The following is a 21,480-nucleotide window of genomic DNA, read 5'->3' as shown; positions in this document are numbered from 1 at the left end:
TTGTTCATGATAGCTACTTCTTGGGCTCTGGAACAGTCATTTATTTTTGTGAATTCTGGGGGGAACCCATTGCTTTTCCCACAAATGCACACCTGTGAAGTTAGTTATTGTATGGATAATTTATATGTATTGCTAACTTGAAACATCATTTAATTTTCTTTTTTTCTGGTAAAATGGAAAGTTTAATTGGAAGCTATTTCCTGGGCAATTTCCCTTCAGCCCAGATGTAGATGGATTCTACCTTTAGATTCAGTTTGGATGGTACATTGTGTTGACTACAAAGAACCTGCATAATCACTGCTCCCTGGGGGCTTTCTGCCCTCAGCAATGTACTCCAGGAGCTCCCCAGGATTCTTAGCAAACAGAGGACAAAAATAAATGTGTGTGTTCACAACTTTCCTCCAAGTTGTTTTAAACTTCACATAGAAAAATGTAAAGAGATGACCCTCCCTCACTGGATATCAACATTTTAAGCAAAACCCCTGTCCCAGTCATACACAAGAAAGTTCAACAGCAAAAGGTAGAAAAAAGAAAGTGAGAATAAGCTTCTTAGATGCTGTCACCAAAGAAAGAAGTGCTCAAAACTTGAAAAACCTGACATCCTGTATGGAGACCCAGGAAATGACATGACGCGGCAAATCTCAGGGAATAAAACTCATTTGTAAATCACACAAATCTCAAAGGCTGAAATTTCTTCTCTTCATGTTTCAAAAAAAATTCCAGAGATCAAAGGAACAGGTGCAGGTGGAAATGTATATAAAAGTACTGAGCAGCACTCCTAAAAAATAAGGAAAGCTACATTCAGTAACCTCTCATATGTGTCCAAACCCAGGCCACGGGATGTACCTGCCCACTGTGCTTTAAAAAGTCTAGGAACAGGAAAATCACCATCCAAATCTCTCCTCACTACACACAGCCATTCGCCATGAGATGACTAACAATATCTGTGGGGTCGGGTTTACTCTACCTGCACTGAGCTGGTACCAGGCTGTAGGCAAAACTGTTGTCTTAGAATTCCTCCAGTCCCTACATGTAGCTGTTTTAGAGGCATTTCCCAGCTTAAAACCCAGCTGACGTAACTCTCCAGGCCTCTGAAACTTGCTTAGAAAGTGCTCCCTCCAGACCTCCACGAACTCAGCTTTGTGAAGTCACCCTATTGCTGATCAGACTCACTGCTCCACTGTTCAGAAAACAGAAGGCATAAAGGTGAATACAACATAAGAAAGGAGTTTACATCTGGTCCTGCAGTCTTTCCATATAGTCTCTGAAGTCCTGTGAGTCCCCCAGCCCCATGTCCTGGCAGACCCACTTGATGTTGTCATCACTGTCAAACAGGATGGAGTTGGTGTATGGGCCCCCATCCTCAAGGAGGATGGTGGTGTAGGAAGTAAACTTGACCCTCTTCCTCTTCGGGCCAGAAGAGTTTACAGGTTCATTTTTCATCTCTTTCTCATAGACACAGTCAGAAGGTCTGAGCAGCTGACTGTGGAAGGGCTTCTGGGAACCTCCATTCAGCAGGAAGTTCCTCTCCTCGAACTGCAGCCCCCTGTCTATCATGGTTGTGCACTCCTCTAAGGGGAGCGTGATGTCCACTGGGTTCTCCAAAAGCTCCACCTCGTTCCCAAGCCAGACCCAGTCATGGGAGTGGGGGATGTTGCCCTGCTTGCTCACCGCAAGCCTTTTGTGTCTGTACTTCCAGGCAAATGCCACGCAGTTGATCAGGAAGACCAGGATGGCCAGGCAGAAGACGCAGAGCAGGGCATACATGCCGATCTCCAAGTCCATCAAGCCCCTGGAGGCCACTGTAAGGTCACTAGGGTTACTGGATTCTGGAAACTTCCCCTGGGTGGGGAAGCTGGTGAAGGTGTCTGCACCACCACTCTTGAGTAGCTTCTTATCCTTCCCCTCCCCAAGCAGCGGCAGGGTTGTGCTCCTGTTGGTTCTGTCCTCTGGGACAGCAGGGCCCCCACGCTGGAGCCACTCCTGAACTGCTCACTCCTGGCTCCCTTCCCGCTCTATGGAGTTGTTCAGGTGATCTTTGTATTCCTGGTTCACACCCTCAATGTCATTGCTACCTCCTCAGTGCTCCTCCTGGATGCCTGGTGCAATCCTGACCTTGACACTTCCTTTACCCACAGCAAGAACACTCTTCCTCTTGGTCTTCTGGCAAGGCTCGCTGATCATCATCTCCAACTTTATCAGGGGCCCTTTTCCTTCGCCCTCTGCAACCACAACTGGCCACTGGGATTGCAAGTTTGGCTGGACAGACACCACCATTTCATCCAATGAGACACTTATGGAAAAATCCTTGGGATCATAAATGTCTAAAGGTGTCATGGAGCCATCACTGAACAAAATCCAAGAACTGACTATGGCTTCCTGAGGGAAACGAAGTCAAAGCATGATCAGCTCCCTTCAAATTTACAACCTAAGCAAGATTTCCTATATAAACACTTTTAAGTATATGTAGAAAAAAAAATCTTCCATTTTATAATCTTTACCAGTTTTTCTCATGCCTTGAACTGGCATCAATAATCTGCAGGAGCTCCACTGGTATGAGAAATAAATAATAAACTTTCATGAATGCACTAAAGTGTAAATTAATTTACTGCATGCCATATCAAAAAATTTGACTTTGACCTTTCTAAAAACACTTTGAAAGATCAGGCAATTTATCTGAATCAATTTTAGGTGCAACTAATCAGGCTACTGCTAAAGATAATATCACTTTGAACCTTCTTTATTAGGAAGCCAATGCTGATGAAGCAAAACGCACTCTGGTAAATTTCTTGGTAAACAATGGATTATGAAGTTGGACTGCTTGAATGGCCCAGTGCCTCAGTTATCTTTATAAATGATTTGCAACAGCCAGGCACAATGATGCACACCTGTAATACTAGCCAACCAGGAGGTTGAGGCAGGAGGATCATGAGTTCAGGGCCAGTCTCAGCAACTTAGCAAAATGCAGTATCAAAAATTACCCATTTGGTTTGGCCAAGGTAAAAAAACATGGCCCTCAGCTCACAGTCCAACAGCAGACTGTGCCTATCACAGGTTATCCTGCTGGAGAACAAATGGCAGAGGAAATGAGCCTCCATCTCTACACACTTTCCTAGACCCAATGTGCTGGGGGAGATGCAGGGAGCAGCTCCAAGAACAGCAAGGGGCTGCGAGACCCTGCTGACCCTCTGTGTAGGACAAAATGACCTGGAGAGGAGCTGACCACGGACCAGGGCACAGGCCTCCAGGCTCTCACCTGCTGTGGGGCCTGGAAGACATCCTGGGCAGCCACTGTAGAGACGGTGACCCTTTGGTCTACCCTGTGAGGCTGCAGGGAGAGGGACAAGCCAGCCACCAGCTGCACGCCCAGCTCCACAATGGTGACATGGTCACCCAGGACAATCACTGTCTTCTCAGCCAGAATGGAGTCAGAGAGAGGTGAGAGGACCTGGGGAGTAAGTGAGAAAGCGTGGTCTCTGCCCACGTGACAATTTCAAGTCCTGGAGCTGGCAGGGCCTCGGGAGACTCTGCAGTGCTCTACAGAGCACACACAGGAAGACTGCTTACGTAGGTATCCTGCCATTGTCCGATTAAACTTAGCACTTGAAGGAGTTTTATAAAGGTCACCTTAATCCACTTCCTTTCTTGGGATTCATGCCATGATAACAACAGTGTATTTTCTGAGATAAGCTTGTTTTAAGTTAGAGGCAATAACTCAAATTGCCTGCCTTGGTACTCAGCACTCAAAGAGTAGTGCTTTCCCAACAACCGACATTCAGGCTTTGAAAGCAGTGGCCTGTGGTCAACTCTTTTGAAGGAAATGGTGATCAGCCCTCTTCTCCTGCTCACATCCCTTCCAATGGGCAGGTTAGATGCCTATCATGGGACAATATGATCACTGTGTGGACCACTGTGGGATAACTGGATGAACAGTTAAAGTGGGGCAGGGAATAGTCATGTCCTAAGGAGCCGTTCCTACCACTTTACTATCTAATGTGCAACCATGGGAGACTGAAACCGGGACAGGAATATGTCAAAGGCACAATTTCTAGAACAGTCCCCCTAAATGTTGACCTTAACCTTCAAACACAATGAGAAAGCACTCTATAATCACACTGTTATATGGCATAGCTGGCTCTAAAACAAGGGTCTCCCGAATTATACAGGAATCCTTAACAGAATGCAGAGTGCATTCCCCAGCTGGTAGCAGGAGAATTCTGACTCTAAGTGTGAGAAGGACTGAATCCAGCCATTACTCATGAGAGAAGGACCATGTGAGAAGGAATGGAGGGGTCCTCTTAGAGGAAAGGGCAACACCTGGCTGATAGTAAGGAAACTGTGACCTCAGTGCTGTAACTATAAGAGAGCTAAGTTCTTCCAAGAAACTGAATCAGATTAAAAGCCAATGAGTTCCCAAAACTCCAAGATTAAGGGCCAAGCCCAGCCAGCACCTGGATCTCAGCCTTAGGAACCCTGAGCATAGAACCAGCCCACCCACCAGGACTGTGTACTCACAGAATATAACTTAATAAATTACTGTTGTCTTGAAATGTTAAATTGGTGGTAATATATTACACAGAAATAGACACGAATATAGAATGCTACATATTTAATTCAACTTTGTCGAAAATTAACTTTGGCAACACCTAAAATAAGACATAATTAACTATGAGCAGTAACATTTTAAATTTGCAAAAATAAAACAAGCTGTGGTTTTTTCCTTTTTAACCTTGCCAAAATCAGTTAGAAATTATTTTACTATTAGTATGATGAAAATAGAGAGCTTTGAACTATGGATTCTTTGTGATTTATAGCCAAATACATGCTTTAAAAAATCTCTGTCTACTGTTAAAGGTATAATATAGCTAAATGGTTAAATGTTAAGGTTGAGGAGAAATTTGCTTTCAGAGATTCTACCACCTCCTAGTACAGATTAAAAAAAAAAAAAAACAGTGTCATATCGGGAAAAGGGTGACTTACACTATGTATTTTATTTAGCTTTCTCTGGTAAAAACAGATCAGGCATTTTTCTCCACCCTCTCAGAAAATACAAAATGTGTTTAGGTTATTAAAATTGGTGAATACTCTATTGCTTCTCATGATTCTGTTACAGGCAGACTCGGTATCTGCACATTTGCACAATCACCCTCATACATGTGCACACCCCTCCATGGCAGCATTTGTCTGCATCATCAGCAGGTAGTGGTGTTGGAGAGGTGGCAAAACATGAACCCCCTGTACCTGAACAGTGGTGATTCCCGGCTCCCGACCAACCAGGGTCCTGCCATCCTGTAACTGGGCGACTCTGGGCTCCTCCACCTTCATGAACTCTGTCACAAGGTCAGTGATGTCAAACTGCCAGTCTGGGCCCAACATGTAGGTCAGCTGACCCAGGTCAGATGACTTGGTCACAAACTGGGTGAGGACGTTCACCAGGGCATGCTGGTACTGCAGGGAGCAGCCTCGCCCCTTCTTCTCCTCATCCTCGTCTTCGCTTTCCCGGGTGGGCCTGAACAAAAACAGACCACAACAGAGTAAGCATCCTTGTTGGGAATGAGTGTCATGTGCCCCTGGTTTATCATCCAGGTGACGGTGCAGAGTAAAATAAAGTGGCTTTTCTCAGCCCAAATCTGTTAATCCATTGATTCACTCAACTTTCAGCAGTTAATTCATTCAATACCTTTTCAGCAGTCACCGTGAGCCACACAGGCTGCTTCACACTTAGAAGGTGGACAGCAAGTGCACCCTGGCTTCCCTGGTCCACTGCCACAGGAGACTCCAGACCAGACAGGCAGAAATGGAGCCTCTGCTCTTTGCCTTCTGGAAACTGGGCATCAAAATACAATTCCCCATGTGGGAATGAAGCAAGACGGTGGCTTCTGAAGCAGAAATGCGAGGTCCTGAGACAGAGGAGCTGTCTGGATTCCTGCTTGCACTCCCTGTTGGGCCTTGAGCCAGGTGCTCTGCTCTCCCATGGGCTCAGGTACCTCATGCTGGAAATGAAAATAAGAATGGATGCCTGTTTCTCCCCTTTGGGAGTATAAAGATCAAGGACCAAGGACATCAAGGTGTGAAGACACTGGGAAAGCCCCTTAGGAACTGCAAAGATAAATCAGGAGCCAGTGGGCTGGGCCTGCTCTCATATCCCACTCCTCACTGGCCTGAGCCAGTGGACTCCACAAAAGCAGCTTCCTCCTGCTTAGGCCCTTGGGGTGCCAGAGCGCTCTCCCCTGGCACATCCTGCCCTCACCCACAAGTACTGCTCTGGGAGCAAAGCTGCTCGTGTTACTGGTAAAAACTTGTGAGTGGATCTCTCCTTTCGCCCATCCTGGCTTCTGCTTTCCTTCCCCAAGGCTCTGGCCCTTCCTCCAATCCTGGCACATGCTCTCCATCTGTCCACAGCCCACCCTGAGAAATCCTCTGGTTCTGCAATTCCAGAACCTTCCCCTAAAGAAGAACCTCTCCTGTGGCCTCATAGGAGAGGACTTTGATTCATGGCTGTTGCCTAGTCTGCGACCACCAGTGAGGAGGAATACATCAGGGGATGAAATGATAGCAATTCCTATGTACTATTGTTACACCTACTATGGGCCTAGTCTCCCCATGATGACAGCTTACTTTAAAAAAGCCATACGTTTAACTCATTCATTCCTCACAAAACCTGAAGACTGAAGTTGGACTGCTATCCTGATCATGTGGATAAGAAAGGGGCCACGTAACTGATCATGTGCAGAGGCAGGGCCAAGCCCAATCTGGTTGTCCCTGTGTGCGTCCTCACTGGCTCTACAACTAACCTCATCTTTACTGTGGCTGTGACAAAAGGCTCACAGTGGTTAACACGTGTGTTACAGTTTAGATCTGAGGCATTCCCAAAAGTTCATGTATGGAACGATGAAAGAATGTTCAGAGGTGAAAAAATCAGATTATGAGACCTGTGACCTATTAATCCACTGATATGTATTAATTGGTGGTAACTGTAGGCAGTGGGGTATAGTTGTAGGAGGCTGGTCACTGGGAGTAGGCTTCAGGGGCTTATATTTTGTCCCTGCTGAGTGTGGTGCTCTCTCTGCTTCCTGGTTAGCACGTCCTGAGCTGCTTTCTTCCTCCCTGCCCTTCTGACATGATGGTCTGCCTCACCTCTGGCACAGAGCTATGGAGTCAGCTGACCATGGACTGAACCTCTGATACCATGAGCTGAAATACACTTGTCGTTCTCTATGTTGTTCTTGTCAGGTCTTCTGATCTCAGTGACGCAAACTGACTAAAACATGTGACAGCTGCTAACTAGCAGGTTTGCATCCAATTCCATTTGATTTCTGAAATATGTGTTATTCACAATAGGTCAATCTGCCTCCTTGAACCATCACTGTGACTAGCCATTCCAGTTTCCTGAAGTGAGAAGTAAAGATCTTTATGGGTAAGAGAGATGCCTTCAGAAGGAAAGAGACACAGCATTAAAAACATTGTGACATACTGAAAAGTCATTCCCATTCTATTTTTGAGTCCATCAGAATATATCACCAGCACTGTTTCTGTTCAGTGCTACAAAGTCTTTAAACGCTGTCCTGATCATTAACAAAGACACAGAGAGAGACAGCATCTACTCAGAAATTTAGAACATTGTTTTCTTTGTATTAATTTTTGATATAATTTTTTTTATAATAAATGATACCAGCTGTCTTTTTTGTGCTAGTGATGAGAAGTTCCTCTTAATTAAGTGGATAAAACTGAAAGAAGTGCATTATAAAGTATATTTTACACTTCATTAAAAGGTGGCTGTATGATAAAAGTTGTCAGTAAATACATGAACTTTTAGAAGTTCTGAATTATTGAAACAAAACAGTTCTGTTAGGTTAAAATAAACTGTATTCTATTAACTCTTTTAACTTTTAAATAATATTTTAAAATAATCACAAATTCACTGAAAGAAAAAGAAGTATGGAGAGATCCCATACACTCATAACCCAGTACTGCAAAATGACTATCTTTGTAATGAGAAGACAATACCAAAACCAAGCAATTGGCCTTGGCACACACAAAGCTCATTCAGATATAACCAACTTTAGAGTCACTTGTGCCTTTATGCATGCATGGGTGTGCAATTTAACCTCCATGCATAACTTATTTTGGTCTGGTAACAAAGTTTGACCACTTGGCAGGCAGGCACCTTAATTCCATTTAGGTTCCTTGGCCTCCCTGCTTTCACAAACAATTGTTTTAAAGACTTCCTCTATGTACTTTAAATACCACATTGATGAGGTCCTAAGTTTTTGTTTCAACCAAATATGATTGTCAAATATAATTTAAGAAATTCATGAATTCAGGAAGACTTCTATCCTATTTAAATTTCACTGATTCTGACATTCTTTTTTCCTTTTCAAAGTTCCAAATCTTTTTTCAGTTATCATTTTCTTTTTCTTTGGAGAAGCTCCGCCAGCCATTCTTTGAGGGTAGGTCTCCTGGAAATAAAGTCTGTCTCTCTTAATGTAAGAGTGTCTTTATTTCCCCTTCATTCTTGAAGAATACTTTTTTCAGATATAGATTCAGGACTGACAGTTCTTTTCTTTCACCATTGGAAAAATGTGCCATGTCTTTCTGGCCTCCTTGGTCTCAGGTGAGAAATTCATCCTCATTCAAATTAGTGTAATATCTGGATGTTTTTAAGATTCTTCCTTTGTCTTCTAAGTTTCACAAGCTTAATTATGATTTGCCTTGGCATGGATTTCTTTAAATTTGTCACTTTTGTGATTTCCCAACTTTTCAAATCCATAAGCTGTGTCTTTTGTCAAATTTGGGAAGTTTTCAGCCACTATTTCTTCAAATACTGTTTCAGCCCTATACCCTTTTCTGTCCTCAGATTCTAATTACCTTTTTTGGCACCTTTGTTGAGAATCATTTGCCTGTAAGTACATAGGGTTATTTCTGAAACTATTCTGTTCCACTGGTCTGCATGTCTATTTTTAAAGGGATAAATTCAAATGACCAACAAATTCATGGGAAAAAAATCCCTCAACATAATTAGCCATCAGGTCCATAAGACTCAAAAAATACTATCTCACCAAAGTTAGAGTGGTCATCACCAAAAAGAAAACAAAAAAACAAATGATGGCAAGGATGTGAGTAAGAGGAAATTCTCATACATTATTGATGGGAACGCAAACTAATACAGTCATATGGAGAACAGATGGAGGCACTAAAAGTAGATCTACTACATAATCCACTTCTGGGTATATCTCCAAAGGAAAAGCTATCAGCATATAAAAAAGATACCTGCCACCCACATTCATGGATGCACTGTTCACAGCAGCTGATATGGAATCAACCCAGATGCCATCAGTGGATGAAAGGATAAAGAAGCTGTGCTATATACAAACAGTTGTATATAATGGAATATTATTCAGCCACAAAAGAATTATATTTCATCATTTACAGCAAAGAGGGTGGAATTAGAGGGTATTACTTTAAAAGAAATAAGTCAAGCTCCATGTTTTTATACATGTATGTTTTTAAAAGTTAATCTAAATGTTTAACAGTGATTACTAGAGGCTGAGAAGTGTTGAGGGGTGGGTAGTGGGACATGGGATAATATATACCAAAAGAGTTAGATAGCAGTAATAAGTTCTGGCACTCTACAAACAGTTGGAGGACAAGTCTTTGCAATGACCTATTATGTTTTATGTCTAACCAGAGAGAAAAGCTCAAAGGCCCCAATTATAAGGTAGTGAGAAGAAAATGGAAATATTGTCCTGATTTGATCAGTACCCACTATATACATGTTTGAAATATCACAATGTGGCCCATAAACATGTACAATTATTGTGTTCATTTAAAGTTTGAAATGTTTGAGATGAAAATGTTAACTACCCTGATTTGAACGTTATGTTCTCTATGTAAGCATAAATTATCACACAGTACCCAAGAATTTATAGAATTAAAATAATACTGTTTTTAAAAGATGATTCAGGCGATAACCAAAAATACAAGCAACAATAAATGTTGGCAAGAATGTGGGGGAAAAGGCACACTCATACATTCCTGATGGGACTGCAAATTGGTGCAACCACTACAGAAAGCAGTATGGAGATTCCTCAGAAAACTTAGAATGGAACCACCACTTGACCCAGCTATCCCACTCTTTGGTTTATACCCAAAGGACTTAAAATCAGCATACTACAGTGATGCAGTCGCATCAATGTTTATGACAGCACAATTCATAATAGCTAAACTATGGAATCAACCTAGGTACCCTTCAACAGATTAACAGATAAAGAAAATAGGGCATGAAAACATAACAGAAAATAACTCAGCTTAAAGGATAATAAAAGTATTGCCTTTGCTGGTAAATGGATGGAACTGGAGAATATCATGCTAAGAATAATAAGCCAATCCCAAAAAACCAAAGGTTGAATGTTTTCTCTGATATTCGGATGCTAATTCACAATAAGGGGATGCGGGGGGGCTAGGGAAGAATGGAGGTACTTGGATTAGTACAGAGGGGAGTGAAGAGGGTGGAGGGTGTAGGGGCAAGAAGGATAGTAGAATGAATCAAACATTATAACCCTATGTGCATATATGATTACATGACTATATAACTCTACATCATGTTCAACCAGAAGAATGAGAAGATATAAACCATTTATGTATGATGTGTTCTACTATCATGTATAACTAATTAGAACAAATTTTAAAGATTTCTTTTTCTTTAAAAGATGATAGTAGACAGTGGAGCTAACAAGTCTCTTGGCCCCATAATTACAGTTTGAGCTGAAAAGGGCAAATTTCTTTGATTCTTCAAATTTTAGGAAAAAAGAATACTTTCCCATTTTCTCTGCTTTACTTTTTTAAAGGGGAGAAAATGAAGAGCAAAAAAATCAGCTATTTTGGGGGGCATGAATGAAGAACTTAAATCTGCATTATTGTGCCCAGGAAAGGGAACAATCAGAATATGATTTCTGTTTAGAGCAGAAAAATGGAATGGAGGGTCATGCTCTTACTTTAAAATCCCATGATGCTGACTCAAAGTTAAACCTGGCTGCCATCCATTTAGATACTTAGGAATGGTAACAGAAGTCCTATTACAAAGCAAACCCTCTTCCCATGGGAGCACTACACTGGGGCAAGTGGAGGTTCAAGAAGAACAGTTCCTCTGGAGCAGAAGAATGTAGTCTGCCCATGCCTTGCAGACCAATCCATTGGTTCCCTGCCAATCAGAAGGCTGCAGTGCACATATTAGGAGATTCCCTTCTGCCCTCACCTTCTCCCTGATGCAAGTAGTTGTCACCGATTGCTGGGACTTTCCCAATCCTACCTTTTAGAGTACAGACCTCAACTCTCCTACATTTATAAAAAAATTCTGGTTCTTCTTTGTTAACTGCTTCCCACCCACAACTAATTCTACTTTGGATCACTCTGAACCACATCTCACTGCCAGAAACACTTCATCTTTGGAAACCATGGGAGTTTTTTTCTGTCATTAGAATTGAAATCATAATGCAGTGATTCTGCACCCTTTCAGAGCATGTGCAGGTTTAACCCTGCCTTGTATTTCAGGAATTGATGCACAACTGAAATGGTCAAAATAATTAATTATTTAAAAATGTAAAAGAATTTAGCAGTTCTGTATGTTATTATCATTTTTCTTTCCAAGGATATAAATACCCTTTAAAAATCTATGTTCTCCATCCTGTGTGATTCAACTAAAACAGCTCATTTAATATGGCTTATCATATTGGGTGCTAACATCTGAATACATGAAAACATACAGGGGCCATATCAGATATACAAAAAACAGAGTTCCCCACTCCACGGATTCACCAATTTACAGCTGGCCCTGTTACTTATGGGTTCTGTATCTGTAAATTCACGCTTTCTAAAAATTATTTGTAACCCCAAAAGCAACATTCAGAGGATTTTTGTGGTGACTGGTGGAAACATAGACTGCACTGAAAACTCTTGAGTCACCTGTCCCACGCACACACCCCAAGCTGAGTACTCCCTGTCCTGTCACTTTACTACAACTTCCAGCAGGATCACCGCCTGCGGGGCAGCTCGCCTTTGCCGAGGGCCTCGCTGCCGCCCTTCCTGCCGCTCCACACAACAAGCCCCACCATTACTCCCTGAGGGGTCCAGATGCTCACTTCACCTGTCCAGAATCCAGGCACGAAAAGGCTGCCATATGCTCAGATTCGTGAGGGGGTCGGGGAGGACCACGCCCAGCACTGCCCAGGGATGAGGGCGCACAAAGGCAGCTGATCCCCTGAGGCGTAGGGCCGCTTCCCCACTCACAGGCGGCGATCTCGCCCACGTCCTTCCACCGCTTTTCCCCATGTGGACCGTGTCCTCAGAACTGGGGGTCACACAGGCAGGACCCCACCGGTCACTCACCACACAGCAGCCCTCGGCCGGTACCTCCTGGGTTCTAACACCACTATGGCTTCCTTTCTCTTCAGGAGAACACGGCGCTCCGCCCACCTCGGCCTCGCTGCCCCTCCACTGATTGGCTAGGAAGAGGCACGTGGTACAACCCTGGCCAATGTCATGTGAGAAGCACACTAGGGATTCTGGGAAAGGGCTCCTTCACAGAGACACTCAGGAAGTGACCCATCCTTCCACCGGATGTTGTCTCATGGAAATGCAGGATTGCCCCAGGCTCCAAGAACCTCCTGGGAGCTGGCCAGGGCCTGGTGCTGTGAGCTGGGAAGGATGGAAGGAACCCAGGTGCTGCCTGGGCCCTGACCCGGAGAGGCTGCTGGACCGGCTCTGCCGGAAGGGCAGACTTGGAGACATTCACCGTTGTGAAGACCATGTTCATGGTCACCACTAAGATCATGCCAAACACCCCAGCTCAAGGGCCACTGCTCAGAGAGCCTCCCTTTAGGCTTGTCCACTACAAACTTCCTGTACCCTTCTGGTGTCCCTCTCCATCTATGTTACTCCACATTCCTCTAATTTGCTGTGTGTGCCTCTGAGTACACACTACATGATTTCCTTAAGCTTGGTATTGTTGCATGATTTACATTATGTAGATTGCTCTGTTATGCTACATCATTTCTTTCTCAGTAGCTATTCTTGGAATGCTCCTGGTAGATTCTTATCCCTGGGCTCCACCTGAAGGTAATCTGCCTGTGGACCTGTCTCCTCTTCACTCCTCTGGCACAGTGCAGGGTGCTTAGAAAGCATTCAATAAGTAGATGCTGAATGTGTGACCAGGTCACAACCGGTTCTTCTGGGACCTGTTCCTCCCAGGCATCACCAAAAGCAGTGAGTGTCTTGGTGAAAGGGAAACAGAGGCACTTAAATGAGGTCTCATGCTGATGGCATAAAGAAAAATGAAAGTAATTTCAAAGGTCATTAGAGAAAACACAGTAGGAAGACACAAAGTAGGTAAGAAACACAAAGCTGTTACGTGTATGACCTTGGAGTCCCAGGGGTCAATTTGGCCTTTTTACTAGGAACTGAGATCCCTATATATGAAATTACACAGAGTACATGTGTATTGGGGCAGACGAATTTTAGGAGATAAATGATGATATATTTATGATGAGATAAAAATCAGAGTCAGATTTCCATCATTTTTCTTAATGGTACCTTCAAGGCTATCTGAGCCCCAAGAAGAACATTGAAAACCAAATGCTATCAATCCTAATATAAGAAGAACTGAGGACAGGATTGGAAACAGACAACTTGTGTCACATTAATCTATAAGCATGTGTAAAATGGCTTGTAAATGTCATCTTAGGAAAGTTGCCTTTAGAGGTTAATATTTTTACTGTCAAATTACACTTTTGCAACTACATTAGTCATGAATAAAAGAGACCAAAGGGGACTCTCCAGATGTAAAGATATCTCCTTGGGGGTCTTGTAAGACATAATTTCCTTCATTTTCTGTTTAAAAAAGCAGCAGGAATTTCATCTGCATTACCAGTCCTTGTGTTTGCCAAATTGTAGACCCATTGGTTAGAGATGGGAGACTGTGCATTAAACCTCTTCCTTAGGACACCTCCCCCAACCCAAGAACTGTGCCACTAAGTTAGAAGGAAAGAATACTACAGAATCAGGTAGTATGTTGCTCACAAAATTCACAGAATATATTGAAATTTTATACCAAAACAGACAAAAAGAAAAACCTAGTCAATTGAAATCTGAACCAAACACTTTGTATATACTACTGTTTACCAAAGTATACTCTAAGGTACAATAGATCCCAAACTATTTAATTTACCTTGAATTTTTGCCAAAAAATAAAAAGGAATAATAGTAGCTATCATGTATTTTTTATTACATAACAATTATTTTCAAAGATTTACTTAGAATAATACCAATTAGACTCTCCAAATATTCTGTATATGAGGTGTTTTGTCCCTATGTTACAGATGGGGAAAACTGAGGCCCAGTTTAGGTTGCTTCTCCAGTGATCACAACGGGCCGATGCAGAGTGTGGGTTCACACTGGGGTCTGTGTCAGAGGCCTCCTAGGTACAGTGTGTTGCTGCCTTGCTGCACCCCACACAAGGAAAATGTGGCCTTGCCTCCAGAGGACCATAGGCTGATGGGAAAAGGCAAGACCTAAATGCACACATGGGGTCCTTTAACCAACCTTGCTGAGATATAATTTATAATTAATATGGTGCATATGTTTAAAGGGTACAGTCCTATGAATTTGATGCTGTATATACTTATGAACCCACCCTCCACTCAGATATTCCTGTCACCCTGAATGCCTCTTTTCCATCCATCACTCCATGAGTTCCTGGCTCTGTGTAACTGCTGATGAGCTTTCTGCACTGTAGAATCACATGTGCACTCTGTGCTTACGAGATGCCCAGGTCTTGCTGGCTGCATTCGGTCCATCCAAACAACAAGAAGGGGCTGCTGCTCACCTTAATTTGAGGTGCCCATGACATCTCCTGTCCAAAGAGACTCTCTGTCCCTCATCCCCCACCACTTGACCACCACTATAGAGGAAAAAAAAGGAAGAAACAAAAAAGCTACCCAAATTGCATTCAGCAAAGATTAATTCTACATTTTTAAACAAGAACTACCAAAATGGTGCCCCTTATCAAGACTATGCCAACAACCAAGCCCCAAGGGTAGGATTTGGTGCAAAGCTTAGCATGTACTTGTCTATGGGATGTCTTCATTTAAGCACTTTATCCCTTCACAGGGAATATTTAAAATGCACTGCCAAAATAGGTTTATATGAGAGCCCCCTACTTCACATGCATCCCACTGTGCCTGGAAAGACAGTGTCCACCTGCAGAGCCCAGCAGCACATGGTGCTGTTAGCATCCTGCACAGTTGTGACCAGGGTCCTGGGCTTCTGGAGAGCATCTCCGCAGCATGAATGCCACGTGCCACATGCACAGGTGCAGGGGCCACGAGCTTAAGTCTTCTGGGTGGGTATATAGATCAGCCACATAAAAGACAAATATTTTGCAGGATTCTGAATCATAGTCTCAGAAAGAGAGGAATATTGAAGTATATAATTATTTGTGTTTTTCAAACTTGTTTTGAAACTACTTTTGTGGGGGAGGGATTGAAGATTTAACCCAGGAGTGCTCAACCACTGAGCCACCGCCCTAGCTCATTTTTTTTATTTTTTGAGATGGGTCTTGCCAAGTTGCCAAGGCTACCCTTGAACTTGTGGTCCTCCTGCTTCTGCCTCCCAAGCCACTGGGATTACAGGTGTGTGCCACGACAACTAACTGAAAGGTTTTTTTGTGTTTTTTTTTTTTTAAGAAAAGAAACTTTTGCAAAAAGAATAGTGTGAACTGTTAACTTGTAAAAATCAGAAGCTAAGAATTTTTATCTCTGAGATTTTAGGAAAAGGGGAAAAGTAGCCTCATACCCCCTACTCCAGGTCATAGAAAGGCCCATGCTAGACACCTGGAAGGGCCAAGAGAAGTCTGGACACCCATGTTCACACTCACATTGAAGATTTCCGGGGAGGTCCAGGAAAACAGACCCCAACCAAGGTCAGAGAGAAAAGCCTGGTGCTCGGGCAGGCCGGATGGCCCAGTCAGTCATCAGAATCCACCCCTTAATTGACTCTGAGCCCTTTCTGGCATGGGAAGTGCTGGTTGAATCCTGGCTATAATCCTAGTTCTGGCTTCTCTGAGAAGGAGCCCCTAGGGTGAAACTACAAGGATTCTTACTGTAAATGACTTGCACGCCTCCTAGAAATCCCTGGAGACACAGCTCCAACACCACCTGCTCCCAGAAGTCACTATGGCCTGTCAGCCCTCACTCTCCTGTTCCCATTTCACTTTGCACACATGTTTAAAGGAACATTTCTAAATTGTGACCATTGAGGCTAAGGGTCAGGCCCAAACCATCTATGTAGCTGTAGCACCTGGCAGCACAGTGTGTGTTTGTAAAGTAACAAGATTAACAGAGACTTAAGTTCCTGTGAGATTTGAGCCAATGGCTTCTCAGGCCAAGTCTCCCAAAGTTCTGTTGTCTGTGTGGTGTGGTCACCCACTCTGCCACATCTCCACATCATAAACAACTTGATTTCCCACTGGGAAAGACAGCCAGTGAGGCTTTGAAGTGAGAGCAGGAGGAAGTCTGCTGGTGACCCATACCCTCAACCCTCCCATCCCTCCAAGGATCCCAGAAGGAAGTCATTTGCTGTAGGTTCATAACTTTCACAGACACAGCTTGCTCCTGTCTCCCCAGCTCACTCAGTTTGGGAACGACCAGTAATAGTTCAGTTCTGCCCACCCAGTTTGGCCCCCAGCAGGCAGGTGTCTGTGAGGGATGGGCTCATTGCACTAAATGCATCATTTCCTGAGGTACTTTAGAAACAATCTGATAGCTATTTGTAATACATCCTACCAAGTCTCATGTTCCGTACCAGAAGTGGCACATGTGCCAGGCTTGAAGAAACGCTGAAGCAACATATATAGATGGATTTGCAAGGCTACAATTTGAATTTCAGACAGCTTAGCAGAGATTTCAAGTACTAGACAGCAGAAGAGCACACTGAGCCCACTGTCCTACCAGAGGCTCTGAGCATGATCAGGTCTGTGCACTCTGAGGAGCAGCAGGAGCCCCACACAGGAGGGAAGAGAGGCCCTAATTACAGGTCCTAAGTAAACAAACAAGCAAACAACAAAGCCTGAATTAGGGCTCCATCAAGTGTATCACCCCAAACAGCAGGTTTTCAGTAACAACAAGAAAAACCACAAGACATGAAAAGAAGCATGTCTTAGCTGAGACTGCCACAAGGAAATAAGACCCACTGGGAAACTTCAGCCTCATTGTTTTCCTAACCATTCTGGAGGGTGAGAAGCTTGAGACCACAGTGCTGGCACACATGGGGACTGGTGGAAAGAGTGTTCCCAGCCTGCCCAGCTCTGCCTCCCACTGTATGCACACCTTGCTCCCAAGGCTGGGCCTTGGGGCATGCAGAGAGGAGAGGAGGGTCTGTCCTCTTCCTCTGCTGGAGGGAATGAGCCCCATCATGAAGGTCCACTTCATGTAAACCTAATTATGCCCCAGAGCGCACCTCCAAATACCATCACATTGGAGGTTAGGGCATCACCATGTGGATTTGATGGAAGGATTCAAACATACAGTCCACAGTAAACAGAAAACTGTTACCCACCCACAGGGGGAAAGGCAGGTGCTAAGATTTAAACATATGGAAAGTATACATCATACAATATATAAACATATATATATAAATATATATATTGCATATTATAAATAATACATATAAAATATCATATATTTTTTAAATAATAAAAGGATAGTAATATGACAATGTCATAACAAGTAGAAAATATCAGAAAGCAAAATTATTTTTTGGAAAAAAAATTCCAGAGATTAAAAAAAGCACAAAAATTGAAACAAAAAATCTTTTAGAGAAGATCAAAATAAGGATGAGGTGGACAGAAAGAAGCGGCAAAGCTGAGAGATTGATAGAGATTATACCCCAAAGAACAAAGGAAAAGACGATGAGGAAAGTGAACACAGCGTAAGAGAAACACTGAGCTCACCCACAGACTTGGACCGGGATGCTAGACGAGGGGAAGGTGAGGAGCAGGAAGTGTTGAGGAAATAATGATTAAAACCATCCAAACCTGATAACAACACCACACATCCAAGAACTCCAACAAGTAGGGTAAACATTGAGACAGTCACATTCAGACACATCTCAGTAAAAATTTTGAAAGACAAAGAGAAAATAATACAAACATCAAAAGAAAAGTTATTCATTATGCACAAAAGAAACTCAAATTAACACCTGACTTATCAGACATAATGGAACTGGAGGCTGAGTAACACCATCCAAAAGGTTCAAAAGGGACTGTCAGTCAAGAATCCTATAGGCAGCAAGATTATTTCAAAATGAATGCAAAATAAATACATTCCTGAAAGTTCTTCAAGCTGAGAGCAAGTTAGCTATATGGTACTTTGAATCCACATTAAAAATACTATTGAAAGTAATTGCCTAATTATAAAAGACAGTAAAAATTCGTATTTGTTTTCCTACTTGAAACTGATTTTAAAAGCAGTTATCTCAAGCAGTATGTATATAATTGTACTGTTGGGCCCAAACCATGTAGAAATGTAATACGGTGAACAATAACAGGGAAAAGGAGGTAGGCAGGAGCAAAGCTGCGCGGAGTGGGAGTCCGACACCAAAGGCTGGAGCCACAGAAACAAACCAAAGGAGCAAGTCAAGATGGTAAATAAGGAGGTTAATTTTAAAATTATCTAATTATGGACCTGCTGTCCTGCTCTAAGCTTCTATATGAGTCATAAATTACATGGTAGTAACAATGCACTGGTATGCTTATGACATATTTAATATGCAAAATAATAATATCACAAAGAGGGATAAGAGTTACACCGAAGTAATTCTTCTGCATCTCAAAGGAATTATTACTACAAAATTCTCAAGTTGATCTGGTAAGATGTGTACGGAAATCCTGTAGCAACTACTAAGAAATTAACCCTAAAGTAGTTTAAAAAATCATTAAAAGAATTAAAATATCACACTAGAAAGTGTTCAGCTAGTGCAAAAGAAATTGGTAAAAGTGGAAGAGAGAAAAACAACAGGAAAATAATATGCAAAAAGTGTACATAAGAGGTGATCAAATATATCAATAGAATGTTCCTGTGAGTTGGTTTGAAAGCCCAACAGAGAGAGATCATCAGACAGGACAGAAACAGGAGGTCCCACTATGTGATGCCTGGAGCAGAGGCACCTATGTCCAGAGATGAACTAGGTGGAGGGGAAAAGGGCAAAGGAAGGAGCTCTGTAGACACCACTCTACGAAGCCTACAGCAGCTATCAACGGGAGACAAGTTGATTCTGACAAGAAAGGAAATTGTTATTAGTAAAACTGTCAAGATATTAGGAAGAAATAGCAATTATAAACATTAGATCTGAATTAGTGAAACTGATCCTAGAAAAACATAGAGAAAATACACACAGAAAAGAATTGATACATTAAAAATAACAAAATAGACATTAGGTGGGCTGGGGTGGTGGCTCAGTGGTAGAATGCTTGCCTAGCATGTGTGAGGCCCTGGGTTCAATTCTCACCACCACATATAAATAAATAAAAATAAAGGTCCATTGACAATTAAAAATAAAAAAATAGACATTTAGTTAGACTGACAAAGGAAAAGGGAAAGAATACCTAAATAACTAAAACCAAGAGTGAAAGAGAGAACATTGTTACGACATTTAAAGAAAGATAAAGGGCTACAGATGGATGCTATGAATAGTTGTATGTTAACAAATCAGAAAACCTAGAGAAAATGGACAAGTTCCTCCAGCTGACCCGGGGAGGAATCTAAAACCTGAACAGTCCTGCGACAAGCACAGGTGGTACAGGTGATCACAGGAAGAAAAGCTCATGACCAGGTGGCATCACAGAGAATTCACCAAATGTTTAAAGAACCGACTCCAACCTTTGGCTAACTCTTTCAAATAATACAAGAGAAAATCTTTCCCAATTCATTTCATGGGGCTACTTTTAGCCGGATATAAAACCAAAGAAAAGTAAAAGTATTCAAGAAAATAGTCAACAGGATCCAGGAATATATAGCAACCTATATGAAGACTGTGCACCATGGCCAGGTCAGATTTGTCAGAAATGCAGGACTGGAGTGACATCAGAAAACTGAATGAGGGAGTGCCCCATACCAATAAGGAACAGAAGCGCACCAGCATCTCAGTCAAAAAAAAAAAAAAAAAAAGGCACTTGACAACACCTAAAAGCAACTGTGTCAGGGATGAAAAGCTAGGGACAGAAGGGGCTTCCTGGCCCAGATGAGGAGCACCTGCAAAAACCCACAGCTAACATCAAACTTTGTGGTGACCTTGGCCACAGTAACATACTGTGGTTCCCTGGGGGCACCCTCCTGCCTCGTGATTGGTTCAGTGCTAGCCAATGGCATGCGAAGGCGTTTGCTGAGGGCTTCTGGGAAATGAGCTCCCCCTGCCCTCCAGTGACCTCCAAGAGTTCCTGCTGCTCTGTCTATGGTCCTGGGACCTGGGGCAGGACCAGCTGCAGCGGGCTTTTGACCAAGTGGTGGGAAGCCACCTGGGCAGGGGAGAGAGCCATGGAGAAGCCTCTTCCTGAGGGCGGAGGTGGAGGGGTGTGAGGCCAGCAAGTCCTCTGCCTTTGTCCCCAGTTTGCACACCTTTAAGGGAATCAGCACTGACCTCAAAGCTTGTCTTGCCTGGAAAGTGCTTGGGCAGGGGAGGGCTCAGTGACAACTAGGTATTCTGACCACGTGAGTGAGGACACACAAGTTACAAGGCACAGGCTCCACTGAGAAAAGAAGGGAGGGGGTGGGTCATACTAAGGCGGGAAAGTGGCAGAGCCTCAGCTGCAACCAGGAACCGTCCCGGCCCCTCTCTCTGCCTCTCAGCTTCTTAGCTTCCCCTTCTCACTCTGTGGCAGGACTGGCCGTGTCCTTCCAGGCACTGGCAGACACTTTATGGAGACCTCACCTGTTAGAGCGAAGCCCAGGCTGACTACTTCAAGTCCTGGGAGGGAGAGTGCACTGGGTCCTGCTCAGGGGGCGAGCGGCCCTTAGGCTGGCTCCTCAGGGACAGGTCACGCAGGGTAGACATGGCGAGCAGCCGGCCCACAAGTGCAAGGAGAAGTGAGGAAAGCAATTACCAGAAAGAAAGGGGGAAAGATAATATCACCCTGGGCAGATGCCCACAGGTGTCTCCTGTGTTGGTCTAATTAAGTGAACGTGGTTGGCACACTGGCCGCTTCCTCATCACAGGTGATCAACACCATGTTCACGGGAGCCAAGGACCATGCAAGCAGCATTTCCCACTGTATCATCTGTAGACCAAACTGTGCTCTCCCTCATGTGGCTGACCACCTCTCCCCACCCCTCAAACAGATCTGCACACGTGCCTTTGTCCTTTTGATCCAAGGAGGTCAGAAGGTATGACAGGCTCAGGAGCATCTGTCACAGAGCCTCTCTCCTGTGACATGGT

General features: G+C 43.4%; 1 protein-coding gene across 1 annotated transcript in view; it reads right to left on the bottom strand.

Annotated features, from left to right (window-relative positions):
- Positions 1–878: 878 nt before the first annotated feature.
- Positions 879–21,480, bottom strand: part of LOC144368325 (transmembrane protein 132B-like) — a 35,669-nt gene continuing 15,067 nt past the window's right edge. Inside the window, 3 exon segments of the mRNA XM_078027131.1 lie at positions 879–2,379; positions 3,257–3,448; positions 5,242–5,613. Coding sequence (XP_077883257.1) covers positions 1,231–2,379; positions 3,257–3,448; positions 5,242–5,613 — 1,713 coding nt within the window. The 3' untranslated portion in view covers positions 879–1,230.

Source organism: Ictidomys tridecemlineatus, chromosome 2 (genome assembly GCF_052094955.1).
Source record: "Ictidomys tridecemlineatus isolate mIctTri1 chromosome 2, mIctTri1.hap1, whole genome shotgun sequence".
Classification (NCBI taxonomy): Eukaryota; Metazoa; Chordata; class Mammalia; order Rodentia; family Sciuridae; genus Ictidomys; species Ictidomys tridecemlineatus.
Note: the sequence above shows the minus strand (reverse complement) of the source record. Positions and strands in the feature narration are given on the sequence as shown.